This window comes from Drosophila elegans, unplaced genomic scaffold, assembly GCF_018152505.1.
Source record: "Drosophila elegans isolate 14027-0461.03 unplaced genomic scaffold, ASM1815250v1 contig_683, whole genome shotgun sequence".
Classification (NCBI taxonomy): Eukaryota; Metazoa; Arthropoda; class Insecta; order Diptera; family Drosophilidae; genus Drosophila; species Drosophila elegans.
This window is the reverse complement of record NW_024546040.1, coordinates 42,902-62,922: the sequence shown is the minus strand read 5'-3', so window position 1 is coordinate 62,922 and position 20,021 is coordinate 42,902. Positions and strand designations below refer to the sequence as shown.

The 20,021-nt window shown below is 38.2% G+C and overlaps 1 protein-coding gene and 1 long non-coding RNA gene across 4 annotated transcripts; one reads left to right on the top strand and one right to left on the bottom strand.

Moving 5' to 3' along the window:
• Positions 1–1,809: 1,809 nt before the first annotated feature.
• Positions 1,810–3,247, top strand: LOC108138039 (coiled-coil domain-containing protein 186-like). The gene is made up of 2 exons (XM_017260015.2): positions 1,810–2,749; positions 2,807–3,247. Exons 1-2 carry the CDS (start codon positions 1,935–1,937, stop codon positions 2,955–2,957), a joined length of 966 nt encoding a protein of 321 aa, XP_017115504.1. The 5' UTR covers positions 1,810–1,934; the 3' UTR covers positions 2,958–3,247.
• A 912-nt stretch (positions 3,248–4,159) lies between these two features.
• Positions 4,160–5,521, bottom strand: LOC108149212. Of its 3 annotated transcripts, none has more exons than XR_005977793.1 (3): positions 5,248–5,509; positions 4,974–5,196; positions 4,160–4,328 (listed from the first exon to the last, which is right to left on the bottom strand). It is a non-coding gene; the product is annotated as an uncharacterized LOC108149212 (long non-coding RNA). The 3 variants fall into 3 exon arrangements; XR_005977792.1 differs by having other exon boundaries at positions 4,974–5,173; positions 5,248–5,507; XR_001774614.2 differs by having other exon boundaries at positions 4,974–5,521.
• Between the last annotated feature and the right edge of the window lie 14,500 nt (positions 5,522–20,021).

Below are 20,021 nucleotides of genomic sequence, written 5' to 3'. Positions count from 1 at the left end.
CACTTGTCCCCGAAATAGAATATACATATAAACTCCTAGAATTAACCTAGAATTGGTTATACATAAGAACTAGTACATAAGTGAAAAAGTGTATAAAAGACGCGATGAGCGCCAAATAAAGTTCAGTTCCTAACGAAATACTGTTGTGTTTTAGTCAGGGACAGGGTCCATGACAACAATTTAGAAAATCCATTGAGTATCAAGATGCGGCCAATAAACTGGGTTTTAGGTTTAGCAATACCCTATATTGGAGCAAACATATAACTATATATAAATACGGGTAGAACCTTTTGGCTTTTGGGGCAACTTTCTATGTCACAACTTGCCTTCCCATTTATTTCGAACCTTAATTGCAAAAAGTAACCTTATTTAAACTCTTAGCTACGTTGTTGAAGTATCTGGGGACTGGTATGAATAAATTAAGTGTTGCTTTTAATACTATTGCTCGTCAGGACAATTTAAAGTTAAGCATATGAATATATATTCTATTTTTACATTAAGTTGTTATTAATTATTCTGATTTGACTAGCACGGTAAATGTAAGATTTGAACTAGATATGGATTATAATAAACAATTTCATAAAAGAAAACGGAGGAATGTTATGTAATGGCTTTACATTTTATTGTTTTGTTATTTTGTTTATTTTTTCAGTAGGTTGCGATTTAAAGTAAAACGGCGTAGTACTGACGAAGTGAAACTTTAGGCCTATTTTTCCATGTATGCTATTTCTGGATTGCGTGAGCATCCTTTCGGCCAAACCAACCAACCGTTTGCTCTAAAACATGTTTCCACATAAATCAACAAACCATCGAAAAATAGAACAAAAAACATTTTTTTTTAGCACATATCGAATTTATTCTATTTTTAAGAGCTGCAAGAACTAAAAAAGGTCAAAATTAAAGAAAGAGCTTCGTTATTAACAGAGGAATTCTATTATTTTTCAAACGCAGTACGTGGGTAAAAATCATATGGAACAAAATTGTCCACATTAAAACAAGAAGAATGTCACCTAAAACCAGGCAATGTAGGGGCGTCATTACCAGTGGTGCCAACTCGATAAATATTCGGTATTTCCAACCAAAACCAAATTTAAAAACTATGTGCTATATCTTAAGCTTTAACAAGAATACAAGGCGATATACTCAATTGCCTGCATTGATCTTAAGTGGTTCTATTACCCGTTACTCAGGTAGTCAATAAATATTAATCTGACAGATGGCGCCAGCAAAATGTGTACTTATTCGTTGAAAAACGGTTTTTACCCGTCTTTATGTCAATTTTATTTTTACTCCAGATCTGCTTAACCGATTTTGGTCATCGATACCTTAAATTACTAAAAATAGATAATTCTTCAACTTTCCAATACATTTCCTTAAATAGATGCAGAGCTCGACAAAGTTTGAACATTCGCGAAGTTAACGAGCTATTAATTTCAACAATCCGCCGTTATGCCGCTAATATACGGATTATACTGCCAGTTCGGTGATGTGGAGAGACAGAGTGAGAGAAGTGTTTTGCGGAGGTGGAGGTGCAGCACGCTCTTGGCTTCTAGTGTTGACAATGCAGGCGCCAGATGGTTCATTTAAGCCCCTATTTTTTTGTGGGAGTCTACTTTGTTTTAAATTTAATAACTGAGTGACAAGTATTTAGTAACAATTATTTTTATAACATTTTTTTATTTCAGTAAAATAATATTATATAAAATGTAATATAATGTGCATACAAATATATTTAGCCTCCTGAATACATATATCCATAGCAACGACTATATTATTTTTATAAGACATTCAAAAAATATACGTTCATACATCCATAGCAACCCCTTTATTATTTTTATTAAACATTTTTGACATTCAAAACATATACGTTACACTTAGTACGAGAAAAATCGTATTTATATTTTCGAGTTCAAAATATTTGTTGAATTAAAAAAATGTCTGATATTAAGGACATTGATTCGTGTGACTTTGCCAATATTTCGGACCTGGATCCTGGCTCAGCCCTTGAACCAGAGCAATTGGCCCTACTTACCCCGAATCATCATCTCCTCCGCAAGTTTCAAAAGTCTTTAAAGGAGCATTTATTACGTTCTAAACGTGACATAGAAAATGAAATTGCAGAAGTAAAATATCAGGTTAAACTGAAAGAGCAACGACGGGAAGAACAAGGATTGGCTTTATATGAAATGCAGCAAAAAATGGAATTTCAAGAAGAACAAATTCAAGATCTATCTAAAGTAATGGAAAAACATTTTAAAAACCGCCAAGTAGAAGAAATTAATGGAAATGCTTTGAAAAACGAATTCGCGGAAAAAATTAAGCTAACCAAGTCTCAAAAAACACTTTATCATGCAAGAATGGCTGAACTCGAAGATATACAAAGCTTAGGAAGTAATATTAAAAAATGGGCGTATGAAGTAGAGGATGAAGTGAAAAACGCAAAGCGCGTTGTTAGCAGGGACGCACAACTGCAAAATCAGCTATCTCAGGAAAAACGAAAGTCAGATATACTATTTTACCGGCTGGACATGGAAGTTAAAAAAAGAGAGGCAGAGTTGCTTTCGATTTGCCAAGAAGAAGCTGCAATGTCAGAAGTTGTCAACATTTTAAATATGAGCATTGCTAATGCTAATACAGACTTAGAGGTTTTGCAAAATGAGCATAAGCGTCTTACACATGCATGGAGCGAGGTCATTATAGCCATTAAATTGAGGGACAACATTTTATTTCAAGTTCAAGATACTATGAGGTAAGGATCGATATAAACTAGTGAGCTAGTAAACATTTCAATATTATATTTTATCAGAAAACACCGGGAGTCAATAAAGTTAAATTTGGCTGGAACAGAAGCTATTAAAAAACAAATCGGAAAGGAAATGGAACTAAATAAAAAACTGGAGTCATTTAGGCAACGACTGGCCGATGATACTTATTTATTAAGACGGGACTGTAAGTAATTCGCTATTTTTAGTACAAAAACCATCTTCCAATAAAATGATATTGGGCTGTTCTTGCGAAAAACCTCGACCTCCAATCGCATTCAAATTTGTAGGATCCATTACGCTGGCGCCAAGACAGATTTCTTTTAAAAAGAACTTTAAAAATCGTTGTTGTTCGCTTTTGCCATTATCTGCTCTATATAACTCTAAATATAATTCAATCGAAAGTAGCAGATTTAGTATCCTTAATACTATCAAACAAAAAGACTTATTGCAGCTATTGGATAAATTAAATATTTTTTTTAACATCTAAATCTAAAACATTTTAAGCATATGCGTGTATGCTTAAAAACATTAAAGCTATGATGATTTTCACCTCAATTATTTGATCGTTCGTATGGCAGCTATATGATATCGTTTTTCGATTCAAATAAAATTAATTGCGTTAATCTAAACTATTATCTCTTAACTATGTCCAAAAGAATGAACCAAAATTTAAAATTAGAGAAAATACATTTTTTTAATATTTTAATTGTTTTAATGGGCGCTGTTGAAATAGTCGTCCGATTTTAATTTTTGTTTAGATATTAACCGTAATTCCAAAATAATACATCATCACTAAATATCGAAGTGCTTATTAAAATGTTTAAAAATCAGTTCTAATTTTTTTATTTCTGTCTCCGATTGTTCCTTTGGGAGCCATATATTTTCGTCCAATCCGGCTAATTCCGACTTATGTACTACCTGCAACAGGAAGATAAATTTTCGATAAGTTTTATGCAGGTAGCTTTAAAACTGAGAGACTACATACAGACGGACTTGGCTAGATCGATTGTCCTAGTCGGAAATTTTTGTTTCACAGCGTTGCAAACTGCTGACTATAATTATAAAGCCCTTTACTAGGGTATAAAAAGTTTAAACTATCGCAACAAATGTGCCAACACTGTCTCATAATAGCTCAAACTCTTTTAATCTGCTGTTATTTTTGTTTTGTTTCAACTGGCCTCTTCAGGAATATCTTTTAAACATAGAGCAAAACATTGTATTGGTTTGGAGTGCGCTGCAGTGTGAGAAACTTGCAGTGTTGAGACAGGTACCATTTTTTTTTACCTAGGTAAGGTAAAAGGTAGTTGCAAATATTTGTACCTAGGTAAGGTAAAAGGTATGCAATTTCTTCTGTACCTAGGTAAAGGTAAAAGGTAAAAAATACAACTTAAAAATTTTTTAAATTTGAAATTTTTATTATCAGTTTCTTTTTCTGAGATACAAAGATATAAACATAAGTCACATTGGTTTCTTTTTTTGAGATCACCGGAAATTTTCACTTCTATTTTTGAATTTTTTCGCTTTCAAAGCTTCATACGAAGAATAACTGTTCGGGTGAACCCTCTGAAAAAAAGTTTCATAATGTTTTAATGTCTTCATTATACTTCTTTAATTTAAACATTATTATGTGCTTAGTCATACATATATTTATAAAAATGTGGTTTAATAAAAAAAATAGTTTTACATTTTTTGGTGGAAAATAAAAAATAAAAATAAAGAATGACCACCCCATCAATGTCCATAAAATTATGACCATATGTATGTATTTATGTATCCGTCAATTTCTTATTAAAATGCACTTTTAGATTATTTAAACTTATGGAAAATAATTTTCGCGCGAAAAATGCATGTGCATAGATATGCACATTTACATTTAAACATACACTCCAATAAGCACATATTCATACATATATGATGCATACATAAATATGTGCTTGTTCACATACTCAAATAATTCGAAGGTGCATTAAAAAAATTGCGGGAATCGTGCTGCTTCATGCTATGATTGTTTAAATGTTTTAATGAAATAGGCACAATCTATACATAAATACATACATATGGTCATATTCACATTGATGACTGCACCACATAAATGTATGAATAAGCACATATGTATATACATATGTTTAAAAGCACATGTGCATGTCTACGCACATGCATTTTTTCGCGCGAAAATTAATTTATCAATTCACTTCACAGTTCACTTACCTTCAGATGTTTATGCAAGTTGCCGGTTGACTTTTCATCAAATTTGATAGTTTTGTTCACACACAGTTTGCACTTCCCGTCCGGTAAAAAGAAAGTAGCATTTAAAATTAATGTTAGCTCCTTTTTTTCTGCGTCTTCTTTGCTCATTTTAAGATTTGTTGTGACGTTTTCTAGGAACCAATGTCATCGACAAAAGTGCACTGTTTAGGTAGCAACGGCATTGCTAATTTAGTATTATACCAAATTCCAACGAAAAATATTTTTGCATTCTTACCATAAAGACCTCTGTGAGTAAGTGGTGGAACTATCATATTTCTAAGTTTTCGATTGCATTGCTGTGAAGCAGGGCTATTTCTAATATGCACAATATTTACATACACGTATGGAAGTACCTAAATACCTTACATAGCTAAAACTTAAGGTAAACGAAAATTCGTACCTAGGTAAGGTAAAAGGTAGCCAAATATTTTTTTACCTAGGTAAGGTAAAAGATACCGAAAAAAATTACCTAGGTACATACCTAGGTACAAGTACCTAGATACACCCCAACACTGGAAACTTGCAGGTGTGGTTTTGAAACAAAAAACTAAAAACTATTTTAAACCAGAAAGGAAGCAAACTTCGGTAAGCCGAAGTTCTTATACCCTTGCAGCTATTGCAAAAATTAAATATTTTTGCAAACAATAAAATTATGATTTACTTGCGTATATATTTAAAAACATTTACATTGCAGCTATATGATATCGTTTTCTGATTTTGTTAAAATTAAAAGCGTAATTCTGAACTGTCAAATTATAAATAAGTCAAAAAATGTTGTTTTTAAATTACAAAATGGAAAAGTTACATTTTAAAAAAATTTTCATTTTTATACCCTTGCAGAGGGTATTATAATTTTAGTCAGAAGCTTGCAACGCAGTGAAGGAGACATTTCCGACTCTATTAAGTATGTATATTCTTGATCAGCACCACTAGACCAGTCGATCTAGTCATGTCCGTCTGTCCGACCGTCTGCCCGACCGTCTGTCCGTCTGTCCGTCCGTTTATATGCAAACTAGTCTCTCAGTTTTAAAGCTATCTGCATGAAACTTTCCCAAAAGTTGTCCTTCTATTGCAGGTAGTATATAAGTCGGAACGAAAAATGAAATGAAAAAAAATTATAACTTTGCTGCTTTTTAATTTTTTTTATTTATTCGACATATAGTTATGGTTAAATATTTTAGAATTACGGTTTAAATTTTATCAAAATCGGACGACAATATCATATAGCTGCCATAGAAATAATAAAAATAATTATTGAGCTGCAAATCATCATAGCTTCAATGTTTTTAGACATAAATTTTCATGTTTTCAAAAATATATTAATTGTTAACCAACTCGAGGTCAGGATGTTGAAAAATTAACACAATTTTTTAATTTTGGTTATTTGTCAATATAGCTCGGATGCTCTGCGTCTTCAGGACAACTATAAAATAATAACAACGATTTTAATATTCTTAACAAACAGAAAACAATTACATTTGACAAATTTAATTAACACGTCTGCGTCCGGTGACGTGGAGTTGTTAACTAATTTTTCTTCCCTAGTAAATGTCTATATAAATGAGCTCAATTGTCAGTGTTCGTTTTGTAGTTCATCCGTAGTCTGTAGGTGTTTTTATGATATGTTGCAATTCTATGGTGAATCGTTCTTGTGATTAGATACTCGCCTCTTCGATGTTCGGAGAGTGATTATTCTTGGCACAGTGGGGCGTGAGTGCTGTTTTTTGGGCTTTCGTATGGTGTCTAGCTTTGAAGTCCGATTTATGATGGGCAAGTCTAGTTTTTAATTTCGATTTTGTTGTTCCTATATATATCACGTTGCTTATTTCGTTTCATCAAAAACAAAGCTCCGGTCGCGTGTGGACGTGTATTCTTAACGCTCCGGAAAAACAAATAGTTACTCAGTCGAAAACGTTCGAAAAAATTTATAAACGCGAAGTTTTGCGACGACATTTTAATATTGACCTCAGACAAAGGTAACAAGACGGTAGCTATGAACAAAGATGACTACAATGAAAAAATAAAGGACATATTTAAGGATATGAACACATACAGGACATTAAGGAAAGACCGCATGTCTTGACTACAAACAAAATATAACGAAATATTGGACAAACTATTGAAAATTGAACTTATCTCAAGGATCGAAAGAAATAAGTTGACAACCACCACAGCATTACTACAACTAATGTATGGACTACCCAATATTTATAAAGAAGGAACCCCTCTGCGGCCAATCTGCTCCTCCATGGCATCACCATCCTATGCACTATGCAAATACATAAAAAACATAACAATAGACTCCAAATATAACATCAAAAATTCCGAAGAATTCAAAGCCAATATCAACAACACATATATTGGCGACGATGAAAGATTCATTTCATTTAACGTAGTTTCATTATTTCCGAGAATACCGACAGATCTAGCCCTGGATATAATTAAAAACAAATGGACAATAAAACAAAAACACAGTAAAATATCGCAAACAATATTTATGGACATAATAAAATTTTGTATTCAAGGAAAAAGATATTTCAAATTTGAAAACAATTTTTACACACAATTAAAAGGAATGCCTATGGGATCGCCAGTCTCTCCGTTCATTGCAGATATTGTAATGGAAACTCTCCTGGACAACACGTTAAAAAAAAACAAAGACGACCTCCAAGATTACTGACAAAATACGTAGATGCCCTGTTCGCAATCATTCAAGAGGATGGCATTAAAAGTACACTGACCATGCTCAACTCTTTTGCCAATAATATAAAATTTACAATGGAATTAGAAGAAAACGATCAATTAGCCTTTTTGGACTCAGTATTGATTGGACGTGGAGACAGATTAAAATTAAAATGGTACAAAAAAACCAAATACAGCTAGAAGCTGTATACAGAGAATGCTCTAAATTTTTACATATTTGTTTTATGTATTGAATCTTCTCTGAATTGAGACTAAAAATAAGTAATATAAAATCTTAAATTAAGACTATATCTGACAGTCAAGATGACTGACGCGAGATGAAAGGGCTCTAATAACTACTGCTGAGCTGGAAGGTCATTTCGTTGTAATCGGGTCCGGTTGGAAACCCTGGCTAGGCCCCTGGCAAGCTGGTTTGGATGAGAAGTTAGTTTGGTGTGGTAGGACGCCTTTTGTTTTGAAATTTCATCTTTTACGGATAGAATGCCAAGATCTCTGTGGATGTTGTCGTTCCGAACATACCAAGGTGCCCCAGTGATAGTTCTCAGGATTTTTGATTGTGCTCGCTGGATAATGTCGATGTTTCTGCTGCTCGCGTTTTCCCACAATTGGGAGCCGTAAGTCCAGACTGGCTTAAGCGTTGAATTGTAGAGCCATGAATTGCCTTGAAGTCTAGGCAGAGGGGGGAGCGAGCGTTTATGAGCCAATGAAGGCTATTGGATTTTAGTTTAAGATGAATTTTCTTAGCTTCGATATGTCTCCGCTATGTAACTCCTGTCTAGGTGGACGCCAAGGTAGAAGTAGTTAGTCGCTCGTTTGTGGGAATATCTGCGGTATAGAGGAGAAATAGAGTTGGACCAATGGCGCTCGTTTGTGGGAATATCTGCGGTATAGAGGAGAAATAGAGTTGGACCAAGGGCGCTACCTTGACGAACTCCAGCCTCTATCGTGTAATCGTTAGATATTGTAGTGTTGCATCTCACGGCGAAGGCTCCTGTGAGTGTTTTCCAGCAGTAACATTCTGATTTTATGCATAAGGCCATCGAGCCAGACTCGGTCGAAAGCCTGCGCAACGTCAACGAATACCGCACTGCAGTATTCCCGAAGCTCGAATGCAGTTCGTATTTCTGTTGTTAATCTATTGGCTTGCTCTATTGTTTCATGTTTCGAAAGCCAAATTGATGTGCCGGAATAACGTTGTGCTCTTTCAGATGTGGGATTATGCCCGTCAGAAGGTATTTTTCGAACAGTTTTGACAGACACGAGAGTAAACTTATCGGTCTATATTAAGTTGGTATTGTGTGATCTTTTCCTGGCTTTGGGACCATTATGATTACCGACTTTTCCATTTTTTGGGAAGTAGCCAAGTCGTGTAATCCCGTTAAAGAGTTAACAAATTACCTCAACTGCACAGTTTGGGAGTTCAATGAGCATCTTAGGAGTTATTAGATCACCTCCTGGGGCCTTTTTTGTTTTTTATTGCTTGCTGATGACTTTTGCAACTTCGTTTGATTGAAACAGAATTGGCGCCGTCTCAGTTCCAATTTGAATTGACGGCGACGGTAGTGTGAATTAATTATTTGCAGGGTTTGGCTGAAAAACATTTCGAAAGTTTAAAGCAAATGTACAAGCTCTGTCTTTGTCGCTTCTGGCCCAGCTCCCTGAAGAGTCTCTTATGGGAGTTACTGTTTCGGCCGGCGCACTTAAATTTGGGTGGGCCCTCCACAAGGGATGCTTGGTGCTGGTGGGTGAAAGTTTCTCAATGTACTGGCGTTGTGCTTTTTCTTCTTCGTGCCTTAGAGCCCTGATAAGTCTGCGACCAGCTTCCTTAAGGCTATGTTTGGAGGATGGCGATCTGCTGGTTTGCCAAGCACGCCTCAAACGTCTTTTCTCCAAAACAAGCTGTTCGATTTCAAGGTTAGTTTTGTGCTGGTGTGTGTGGCCATCCCTCCCTTGCGGTGTAGAGACTTTGGCTGCTGCGACAAGTATAGACTCCAGTTCATCGGCATAGCAGTCGATGTCCTCCTTGATGTTGAGCTGTGGAGTTAATTCAATGTGGGAACTAATGTACTTTTTGAAAATCAGCTAGTTGGTTCGATGCGACGTCAGCCTGCAAGGGTGCTCGATTAGTTCCAGGTTTTGAAGAAAAGTTATAAGCACTGATGAGTGGTCCGATGATAGATCCAAAAGCGATTTTGCAGATATTAGATTGCGAGGAATGTTTTTTGTCACAGCAAAATCAATTTAATCAGGTAGTTTCCTAGGATCTGTAGGCCAGTATGTAGGACTGCCTGGTGAAACCTAGTCCAGTTTGTTGCATGTTTTGATTAGTGCATTATATAGTTGCCTTCCTTTGGGGGTCACAAGGCGGGATCCCCAGTGTGTGTGCTTGGCGTTGTAATCACCTGCTGTTATAAATCGCTCTCCAAGTGAATTGTAGAAGTCCATGAATTGGTCTTCGGAAACCGTAAAGCGGGATGGGCAGTAGATAGCGGCAATGACAAGGTTGCAGTTGCCCAATTGTAATTTTATCGATGTAATTTTTTGTAAACAGATAATTTTTTGTAAACCGTTGGTGAAAGTGGTGTTTGATGCGGTCTCTTATTAGGATGCCGGTTCCGCCATGTGCTTTACCGTCTGGATGATCGGTGCCGTAGAACGCGTATCCCCGTATTTGAAAGTTATATTTCTTGGTGAGATGCGTTTCTGCCAGCAACATAACGTCGACGTGGTTTTCGTTCAGAAATTGAGTTATTTCAGGTATATGCCGTGAAACACCGTTGGCGTTCCATAGAGTTATTCGAAGGCAAGGCATAATTTATTTGGACTGCTGAGCTGCAAGCATTTTTAACAAGATATTTTGGTTTTGCATTTGAGTTTGCATGGTGGTTTTCACGAAGGACATAAATTCCATCATATTTTGTTGCAAAGTTATCATCATAGTTTCCATGCCCCATGGATACTTTGTGGCTGCCCCATGGCCTGCTCTATGTTATCGATTTTCGGCTCTATGTGAGCTGTGCCTGATCTTAGAGCACTGGCGTAGGAAATTCCGTTGGTGGTAATTGAGGGCCCAAAAGATGACCTGGCTGCTTTTGCGATGAAAACTTCCGGTGTCGTTTTTGATTTCATGAAGATGTTCTGGCGTGCCGTTGTCGCTCGTTGCATACGACTTTACATCTCCTTGTAGACTGGACAGCCTCTGTAGTTTGCTGTGTGGTTTTATTGGCAGTTTACACACTTTAGAGAGAGAGAGAGTCTTGGAGCCGTGGCCGTTCCGCAAGCTACACAAACTGACCTGGGGGTGCAGTAAGCCCTGGTGTGTCCGTATTCCTGGCAATTTGTGCATTGCACTGGCCCGTTCCGTTTGTGCGGCTCTTCTACTGTGATCCTACGGTGCAGAAGGTACTCCAACTTTTAGATTGGGTGCACTGCGTTTTTTTTTCAAAGTTCTGCTGTCTGGCTCCAGCTCGACCTTGAAAAGTGGTTGCGGCTTCTTGTTTTTGTTTATAATATTTATAACATGTTTTGCGCAAAAACTGTTTTCTTTTAACGCCTCTATAATTTCGGAGGGTGTCACATCGGGTTCTATTCCCTTGAGCACAACTTGTAAACTCTTGCAACTTTTCAGCTGGTACGTGTGATAATTATTTTTGACATCGTTTAAGTACTTCGACACTGCTCGGAAATCTTCTTCTGTTTTGGTTTGAAGTTTGGTTTCGCTTGTAAGCGGAATAAAATGAAAGTTATCTTTTCTGACAAGCTCAACTATTTTGTTGACTAGGACGTTGGAGATCTTCTCCCGAACAAAGATAGGTGGTGGATTATGTTTTTTTGGGGCTAATTCTTCAGACGCTGTTTCAGGCTCCGCCAGAATGGAAATTCTATTTTCATTTAATGGCCTGAGATTTTTAGGGCCTTTGTTGGTGCGGTCTATTTTAGGCATATTGCCTGCCGTCAGATTTTTTTGGGGGTGTTGCTTGCGCTAGGAAATATTAATGTAGCGATCCATGCCTGTCTGCATGGCCGAACCCGCTTGCGGAATTGTCATTTCTTCTACCGTAGCTTTGTTTTTGCCGTTTAACCCGATTTTTGCACTTCGTTGTGTTGTTGCTGAGAGAAGATGAGAGTGGAGCCGTTATTGCATTGTTGGCGACAGAGACTGTTATAGTTGGCGTAGTAGTTATTGTTGTTGTTGCACTAGGTGGCAAGTAGGGCGGGAGAGCAAGAACTAGCTCTCTGGTTTTCGGCGGTCAGTAAACTTGCACTTTCTTGCACTTTCCTTTGTCTTGCTCTCTTTGAGGTTTTTTTACGGGCTTCGTCTTGTTGTTTTTGGCGTTGAGTGCGCTGATCCACGTTCTTGCTCATTTGTTTATGTTAGTGCGTAAAGATTAATTAATTAATTAATTAAAACATCGCGAATCGCAAAACTTCGCGTTTATAAATTTTTTCGAACGTTTACGACTGAGTAACTATTTGTTTTTCCGGAGCGTTAAGAATACACGTCCACACGCGACCGGAGCTTTGTTTTTAATGAAACGTAATAAGCAACGTGATATATATAGGAACAACAAAATCGAAATTAAAAACTAGGCTTGCCCATCATAAATCGGACTTCAAAGCTAGACACCATACGAACGCCCAAAAAACAGCACTCACGCCCCACTGTGCCAAGAATAATCACTCTCCGAACATCGAAGAGGCGAGTATCTAATCACAAGAACGATTCACCATAGAATTGCTACATATCATAAAAACACCTACAGACTACGGATGAACTACAAAACGGACACCGACAATTGCGCTCATTTATATAGACATTTACTAGGGAAGAAAAAAAATAATTAACAACTCCGTCACCGGACGCAGACGTGTAAATTAAATGTATGTCATATGTAAATTGTTTTCTGTTTAAGAATATTAAAATCGTTGTTATTATTTTATATTTGTCCTGAAGACGGTTGCCGAAGAGCATCCGAATTATATTGACAAATAACCAAAATTAAAAAATTGTTTTATTTTTGTCAACATCCTGACCTTGAGCCGGTTAACAATTAATACATATTTGAAAACATTAAAATGATGTGTCTTAAAACATTGAAGCTATGATGATTGGTAGCTCAAAATTTAGTTATTTTATATATTTTTATTATTTCTATGGGAGCTATATGATATAGACGTCCGATTTTAATAAAATTTAAACCGTAATTGTAAAATATTTAACCATTACTATATGTCAAAGAACTTTAAAAAAAATTAAAAAGCAGCAAAGTTAAAATTTTTTTTGTATTTTTTTTCGATTGTTCCTATGGGAGCTGTATGATTTAGTCGTCCGATTTTGATGAAATTTAAACCGTAATTCTGAAATATTTAACCATATGTCGAAGAACTAAAAAAAAAAAATTAAAAAACAGCAAAGTTATAATTTGTTTTTATTTATTTTTTCGATTGTGGGAGATATATGCTATAGTCGTCCGATCCGGCTCGTTCCGACTAATATACTTCCTGCAATAGAAAGACAACTTTTGGGAAAGTGTCATGCAGATAGTTTTAAAACTGAGAGACTAGTTTGCGTAGAAACGGACGGCCAGACGGACAGAGAGTTGAAAAAAATGTAAAGCAAGTTCTTGCAACTAGTTTCATAGCATGATGAACTAAATATCAAACAAATATTTATACGAACAAAATAATAGTGCACCACTAACACGAACCAATCCTTTCAATCCCATGGCGCGTTTTGAAAGGATATTCAGCAACAAAAAGATTCATGCCAATTTCATTGCAAGCTGGTTTCATATGACACAAGGAATAAGGATGAAGGAAATTAGTATAAGGAAACCAATTGTTATAAAGATTCGAACAAATATTAATTTTGTTCCTTCACAGGCAAATTCTACAACAAAGATACGTATCAAACATGCATATAATAGAATTATAATAACTATTTAAAAAAAAATTTTTTTGCCCATTATTTTATTTTACACGCCACACAAGGGTGGTTCTTGTTTTAGGAGAAGGAGTGTTTAGGTACGAGCTTAAGACTGTTTCAGGTACTGTTTCATTAACGAAAATATTATTGAGGCGGTTAACATCAATGTGTGGTTGATGGGTAATGGGCTCCCTACCCATTCCTGGGGTTTTCAGGAGTGACATGTTATGCATTTATTGGCTTGAGTTATTAAATTATGAAGTTCCTGAAATTTTCATATAAAAAATTTGTCCTATTTCGCTTCAACTTTTTGTATGAGAAGTTTCTTAACTTTTTGATATTTTTAATCCTTTCATCAAACCAGGATTGCTAAGTAGGTCTATAAAACGTCCTGTTTGCGCACTCAGCGCTTGCATGTAAATCACTAGTTGTAGGGCGAGAGCGGGAGCCAATAAAGCTTTCGTCTGTTCGCTCTTGCGAATTCGCCCCGTCTCTCGCCACCGTAGCATAAGTTAGGTTCTAAGAGAAATTATTGAAATATAATTGTTAGTGATCCATCGAACACCATCGTAGCCACTCCTTTTCGTCGCGCTTTCGATATAGCTTACACTTTTTCGCAAATTAAAATCGCCCAACTACTGCGTTCACAAAGTTTTTTCGCGTTGTTAATACAAACTAGTATTAAATTTTCATGGTGACCCCGACGTGATCAGCAGTAGAGTTCGCGAGTTTAATTTTTTGTCGGTGAAAACTATAAACAATACCATCAACAACAAATTTATTCGTGTCGGTTCGGCCAATAAATTAAATTCAATAATTTCGTCGCTGGAAGTTGCCGTTCTTGAAGTTGCGCCTGACGTTTCGGCAATTTTAATTGCTCAATTTGCTGCTGCCGCCAAATGGAAGACAAAAAGGAAGTTGCAATTATCAAGTCGGCCATCCAGGTATAGAGTGCCAAAAGTTGAAAGTTAATCTGTGGCGTTTTGTCAATTGTGTTTTGGCCCATCTTTCAACTTTTTGCATTCGTGTAAAAATCGGTAGATAGTGAGCATTCTAACCAAGAAATAAAAATTTGCATGTACTAACAACCAAAATTCTACAATAAACATAATATATTTCGAATTATGTATATGTGAATCGCTTTGGCCAAAGAACAAGCAATAAAATACTCGTCGTCGACCCAATTAGTGCGAACTTAATTCCCCCAACTTTCGTCGTAGTGAGCACCAATTTAGGGTATAAATAAACATAGCTGGAAAAAAGTGCAAATTGTGAAAATTGCATCTCTCAGAAAATTAGCGGCAATAACTTTCGCCGCAGTTTGTCCGAACATTCCCGCGCTTTTCAGAATTTTCCCGCGCTTTTCCAATTTTTCCGCGCTTTTCATAATTTGCGCGCATTTTGGCGTCAGGCTTATATATTCGTTGCCCTTAGTTATCGGTCAGTGTATCATTCTCCGTTAGCATCTGCATAGGAAGAGCCGCTAGCCGCGTACACATACACACGCACACCGACACCGCTGCCGCTATTTCGAGTTATCTTTCGTCGTTTTCGTTCTCGATCGCTGCAGCAGTGCAATTTTCGGTCTGCCTAAACGTTTGTTCGTTTTTTTCGGTACGCTTGAGCTTGAGCGGTAGCTCCCCTACAGTGCGTGCGTGCGGCATATACTGTCGCAGGGTTTATATAAAAAAAATATAAAAACCCTATTTAGATTTTTCGCTGTAATTCTCTCGGCACTTAGCTCCCTTACACCGTGTGCGATCGGTATAGTACTCGTTGATTTTTTATTTTATTATTTAATAATAAAATTTTATTATTTATTTATTAAAAAATAATTTAATAAAAATAAATATTTAACACCTCTTCGATACCAACCAAATAAATACAAATAAACGCAATGGCAACTAAGGATATCGAAGAGCTTAAACATCAACGAGATGTCTGCATGAAAAGTATTAACCGAACTTATCGCTACTTAAAAGAAGCTAAATTATCTATAAATCCGGTCGAGCTTGAGTGTCGATTAGAGATTCTAAATACGCACATTGAAAATGCTTCACTTTTGCAAAACCAAATAGAAGTGAAAGATACAAAAGATGTATACCGCGAAGAGTTGGAAGAGAGGGCCGTAATGACAAAGTCATTGCTGATTTCAATTTTAAATAAGTCCAAACAAAATAATATCGAGAAATCCGCTCCGCCAGCAAATCGCCCGCCTCAATGCCGTCTGCCGAGCGTTGCTCTCCCAACTTTTAGCGGAAAACACTCCGAATTTAAAAATTTTATAAGCCTTTTCGAAACTTTCGTTGACAAAGATGACACTTTACACGATATTGAAAAATTCAATCATTTAATTTCGTGTTTAGCTGGAGACGCTTTAGGAACAGTTAGGGCCTTCCAAGTTACTGCGGAAAATTATCCCAAAGCCCTTGCTAGCCTGAAGCGGGTGTACGATAATGATTGTCTTATTTTTTTTGACAACATATCGACACTTTTTAATTTGCAAAAAATTTCCCAGCCTTCAGCTACAGCCTTGAGAACCCTCATCGACACGGTCACAGCCTTGTATGACTCATTGCTGTCTATTGGGGATGATAGACGCATTACTAATGCCATTTTAATACATCTGGTAATGAGCAAGGTCGATGCAGGAACTAAAAGAAAATGGGAAGAACAGTTAGATTATACTTCGCTTCCACTTTGGAGCGAATGTGAGGCGGCCCTCAACAGGCGTTACCAACACATGGTAGCAGAAGAGGCTTCCAAGCCTAAAACTGTTCCGCAGGCCCAATCTAACCCTAAGAAGAATGGAAATAGGAGTTTTTCGTTTGTCGCTGCCAGGAACGACTCTGTTCAATGCATGTATTGCAACTCAGCTGAACATCAGATTGGAAACTGCGCTTCCTTCGCAGCCCTGACAGTTCAGCAAAGATTCGATTTCGCTAAAAGAGCACCCTTATGCATTAACTGTTTAAGAAAGGGTCACACTGTCAAAAAATGCAAATCGAACAGATGTAGAGTGTGCAATTCCTCACATCACACTTTGCTACATATATATGCCCCAAACACAAATCTCGCGTTGCCACCTCCTTCTCAGCCCACGCTCATGCAGGAGTCTCCATCCACTTCGCATGTTTTGCATACGAATGCATCGGATCGAGTCATTCTTGCAACTGCTGTTGTGAGCGTCCAAACAAAAAGCGGCGAGTTTGTATTAGCTCGAGCGTTGCTCGACTCTGGTTCACAATTAAACTTTGTAACCGACGAGCTCGCTCAGAGGCTCAAAATTACAAGAGAGGACGTGTGCATGAGCTTGCGAGGCATTGGTGGAACTAATGCCCAAGCCACAAAAAAATACACACGATTGTGAAGTCGCGAGTAGGGAACAGCCAATTGTCGTCCGATTTTTGGATTATGAAAAATATTTCTGGTTATCATCCGGATCAAGCGGTGAACACCAGCGGGTGGAGGGTGCCTGAAAATATTCAGTTGGCAGATCCATTCTTCTTCAAGCCCCAAAAAATAGATATGCTTATCGGCGCTGAAACATTCTTTGAACTTTTATCGATTGGCCAGATAAAGCAGGGCCCTGAATTCCCCATCCTACAAAAGACAGTTCTCGGCTGGATAGTGTCAGGCAGATGTGCCTCTGAAAATAATAAAAACGCTGAAAAAATGGTACATCTCAGCTGCCAGGAGGAAGCGTTGGAGTCAATTGACACAACCCTGCAGAAATTTTGGTCTGTGGAGGACTTGCCGCCCAAGGCTAAAGTCCATACTCCTGAGCAACAACTCTGTCAACAACACTTTGAGAAAAATACTCAAAGATTGTCGTCCGGTAGATTTTCGGTTCGTTTGCCGTTTAAATCTGACCCAAATACTCTTGGTTCGTCATACGAAGTTGCGAAACGTAGATTTTTGTCGCTAGAAAGGAAATTGTCAAAGGACCCTTCGCTGAAGAAGATGTATATTGAATTCATGGAGGAATATGTTTCACTGGGCCACATGTCTTCCACCAATGACAAAATTCCGAATACTCCGCACTATTTCATTCCGCACCAATGCGTTTTACGGCCACAAAGTACTTCAACTAAGTTGAGAGTAGTTTTCGATGCATCGAGCCGTACTTCTACGCAGGTAGCGTTGAATGACATCTTGATGGTAGGCCCAACTATTCAAGAGGAGCTGTACTCGACTCTGCTTCGGTTTAGATTGCATAAGTTTGCCCTTGCGGCCGACGTCAAAAAGATGTATCGCCAAGTGATGGTGGACGAAGCTGATCGTAACTTCCAGCTCATAGTATGGAGACGAGATCCTTCTGAGTCCCTGAAAATCTTTAAGTTGAACACCGTTACATATGGAACTTCGCCAGCACCCTTTTGGCGATTCGGTGTTTAATGCGGCTAGGAGAGATGGCGCAAGCAACTCATCCAAAAGCCGCAAAGGTTATTCAGAATGATTTTTATGTTGACGATTTGTTGACTGGCGCCGGATGCGTTGAGGACCTGCAAAGCCTTCGAGACGAAGTTTCTCAGGTCTTGCAAGAGGCAGGCTTTGAATTGGCAAAGTGGTTTTCAAACTGCCCAGAGTTATCCGCATCTGACAGCGCTGTAATGCCACTTATGGCAGACTCAGACGTAACCAAGACCCTTGGCGTGGTTTGGTTACCGGTTAAAGATTACTTTCAATTTCGGTTGGATGACTCTTTCCTGGATCTTCGCGCGACAAAACGAAATATTTTGTCGGTGACTGCTCGACTTTTCGACCCACTTGGCCTCTTGTGTCCTTTGGTCACAAAGGCAAAGATGTTGTTGCAGGAACTGTGGCTTCGAAAATTAGATTGGGACGAGTCGCTACCGATGCAGTTGCTCACGTCGTGGGAGACGTTTAAAGCAACGCTTCTGCAGCTGCCTAAAATTAAGGTATCGCGATTCGTCAACACAGATCCACAAGTCCCGATTCAAATACATGGTTTCGCTGACGCTTCCATGCGAGCGTATGGAGCGTGCATCTACGTTCGGACTCAAACTGCTGAAGGTTTGAAAGTGTCTTTATTGACCGCCAAATCGAAAGTAGCTCCCCTCAAGACGAAAACTTTGCCTCGCCTTGAGCTGTGTGCAGCTCACCTTTTAGCAGATCTCTATAATCGTGTCAGGCCATTGCTAAATTCTCCCATTGAGAATGTTTTCCTGTGGACAGACTCCGAGATCACTTTACACTGGATTAAAACCCATCCCTCGTCGTTGTCGGTTTTTGTTTCGAACCGGGTTGCAGAAATTCAGGAGTGGTCGGAGAAAGCAATTTGGAGACACGTTCCCACGAAAGTCAACCCAGCAGATATAGTGTCCCGAGGATGTGACGTAGAGGAGCTTACAACGTCCATTTGGTTCGGTGGGCCTTCGTTCTTGCTAGACTCAGAAAATAATTGGCCTGTAAATAAACATTTCGAACTGCCGGCTGATGTAATGTCGATGGAGCTACGCAAATCGGCAATAGCTCTCGTAGTCAGCCCAGAGCCAAATTATGTGCTTCAGAAAATAGAGTCCTTTTCGTCGCACCTGAAGCTTCTGAGAGTTTTCGTGTGGGTTTTTCGTTTTATTCAAAGGTGCAGAAAGGTGTCGAAGCCCTTTGAAAAAAGTATTTCGCCAAGAGAACTGGATTTCGCTTTTGATAAAATTGTCGAAGTTGTCCAATTTCACGAGTTCAGGGACGACATAAGTAAAATTCGGAAGAATAAACCGGTAGCAACGAATATTCAAAAGTTAAACCCTTTTCTTCAGGAAAATAAATTGGATTGGTGCTCATCGACATTGCTACGAGTTGGGGGTCGGTTATTGAATGCTCCTATCCCGTACGAAGCCAAATTCCCGTTGTTGCTGTCTAAAAGCTCACAGTTCGTCAGATCCTATGTGTCATACCTGCACGTTACGAACTGTCACGCTGGCCCACGAGCTCTCGTAAGTCGTCTGCGCGAGAAAATCTGGCTAGTTAATGCTCAAGAAGTCTGCCGACGAACAGTTCGGTCGTGCATGCGCTGCTTTCGCTGTAAGCCGCAACTTTTGACGCAAATTATGGGAAACTTGCCAGCAGATAGACTTCGAGCTCTCCGCCCGTTCAATATTTGTGGCGTTGATTTTTGTGGTCCCTTCAGCACAACGTATCGTATCCGTGGTAAGCCACCGTACAAGTCGTACGTGGCCTTGTTCGTCTGTTTTGCGTCCAAAGCGGTCCACTTAGAATTAGTGTCTGACCTAACCACTGATGCGTTCTTGTTGGCATTTCAAAGGTTCGTGAGTCGTCGCGGGATTCCGGAGAAGGTGTGGTGCGACAACGCCACCAATTTCGTCGGCGCAGATCGCCACATGAGAGAGTTCCGAGCC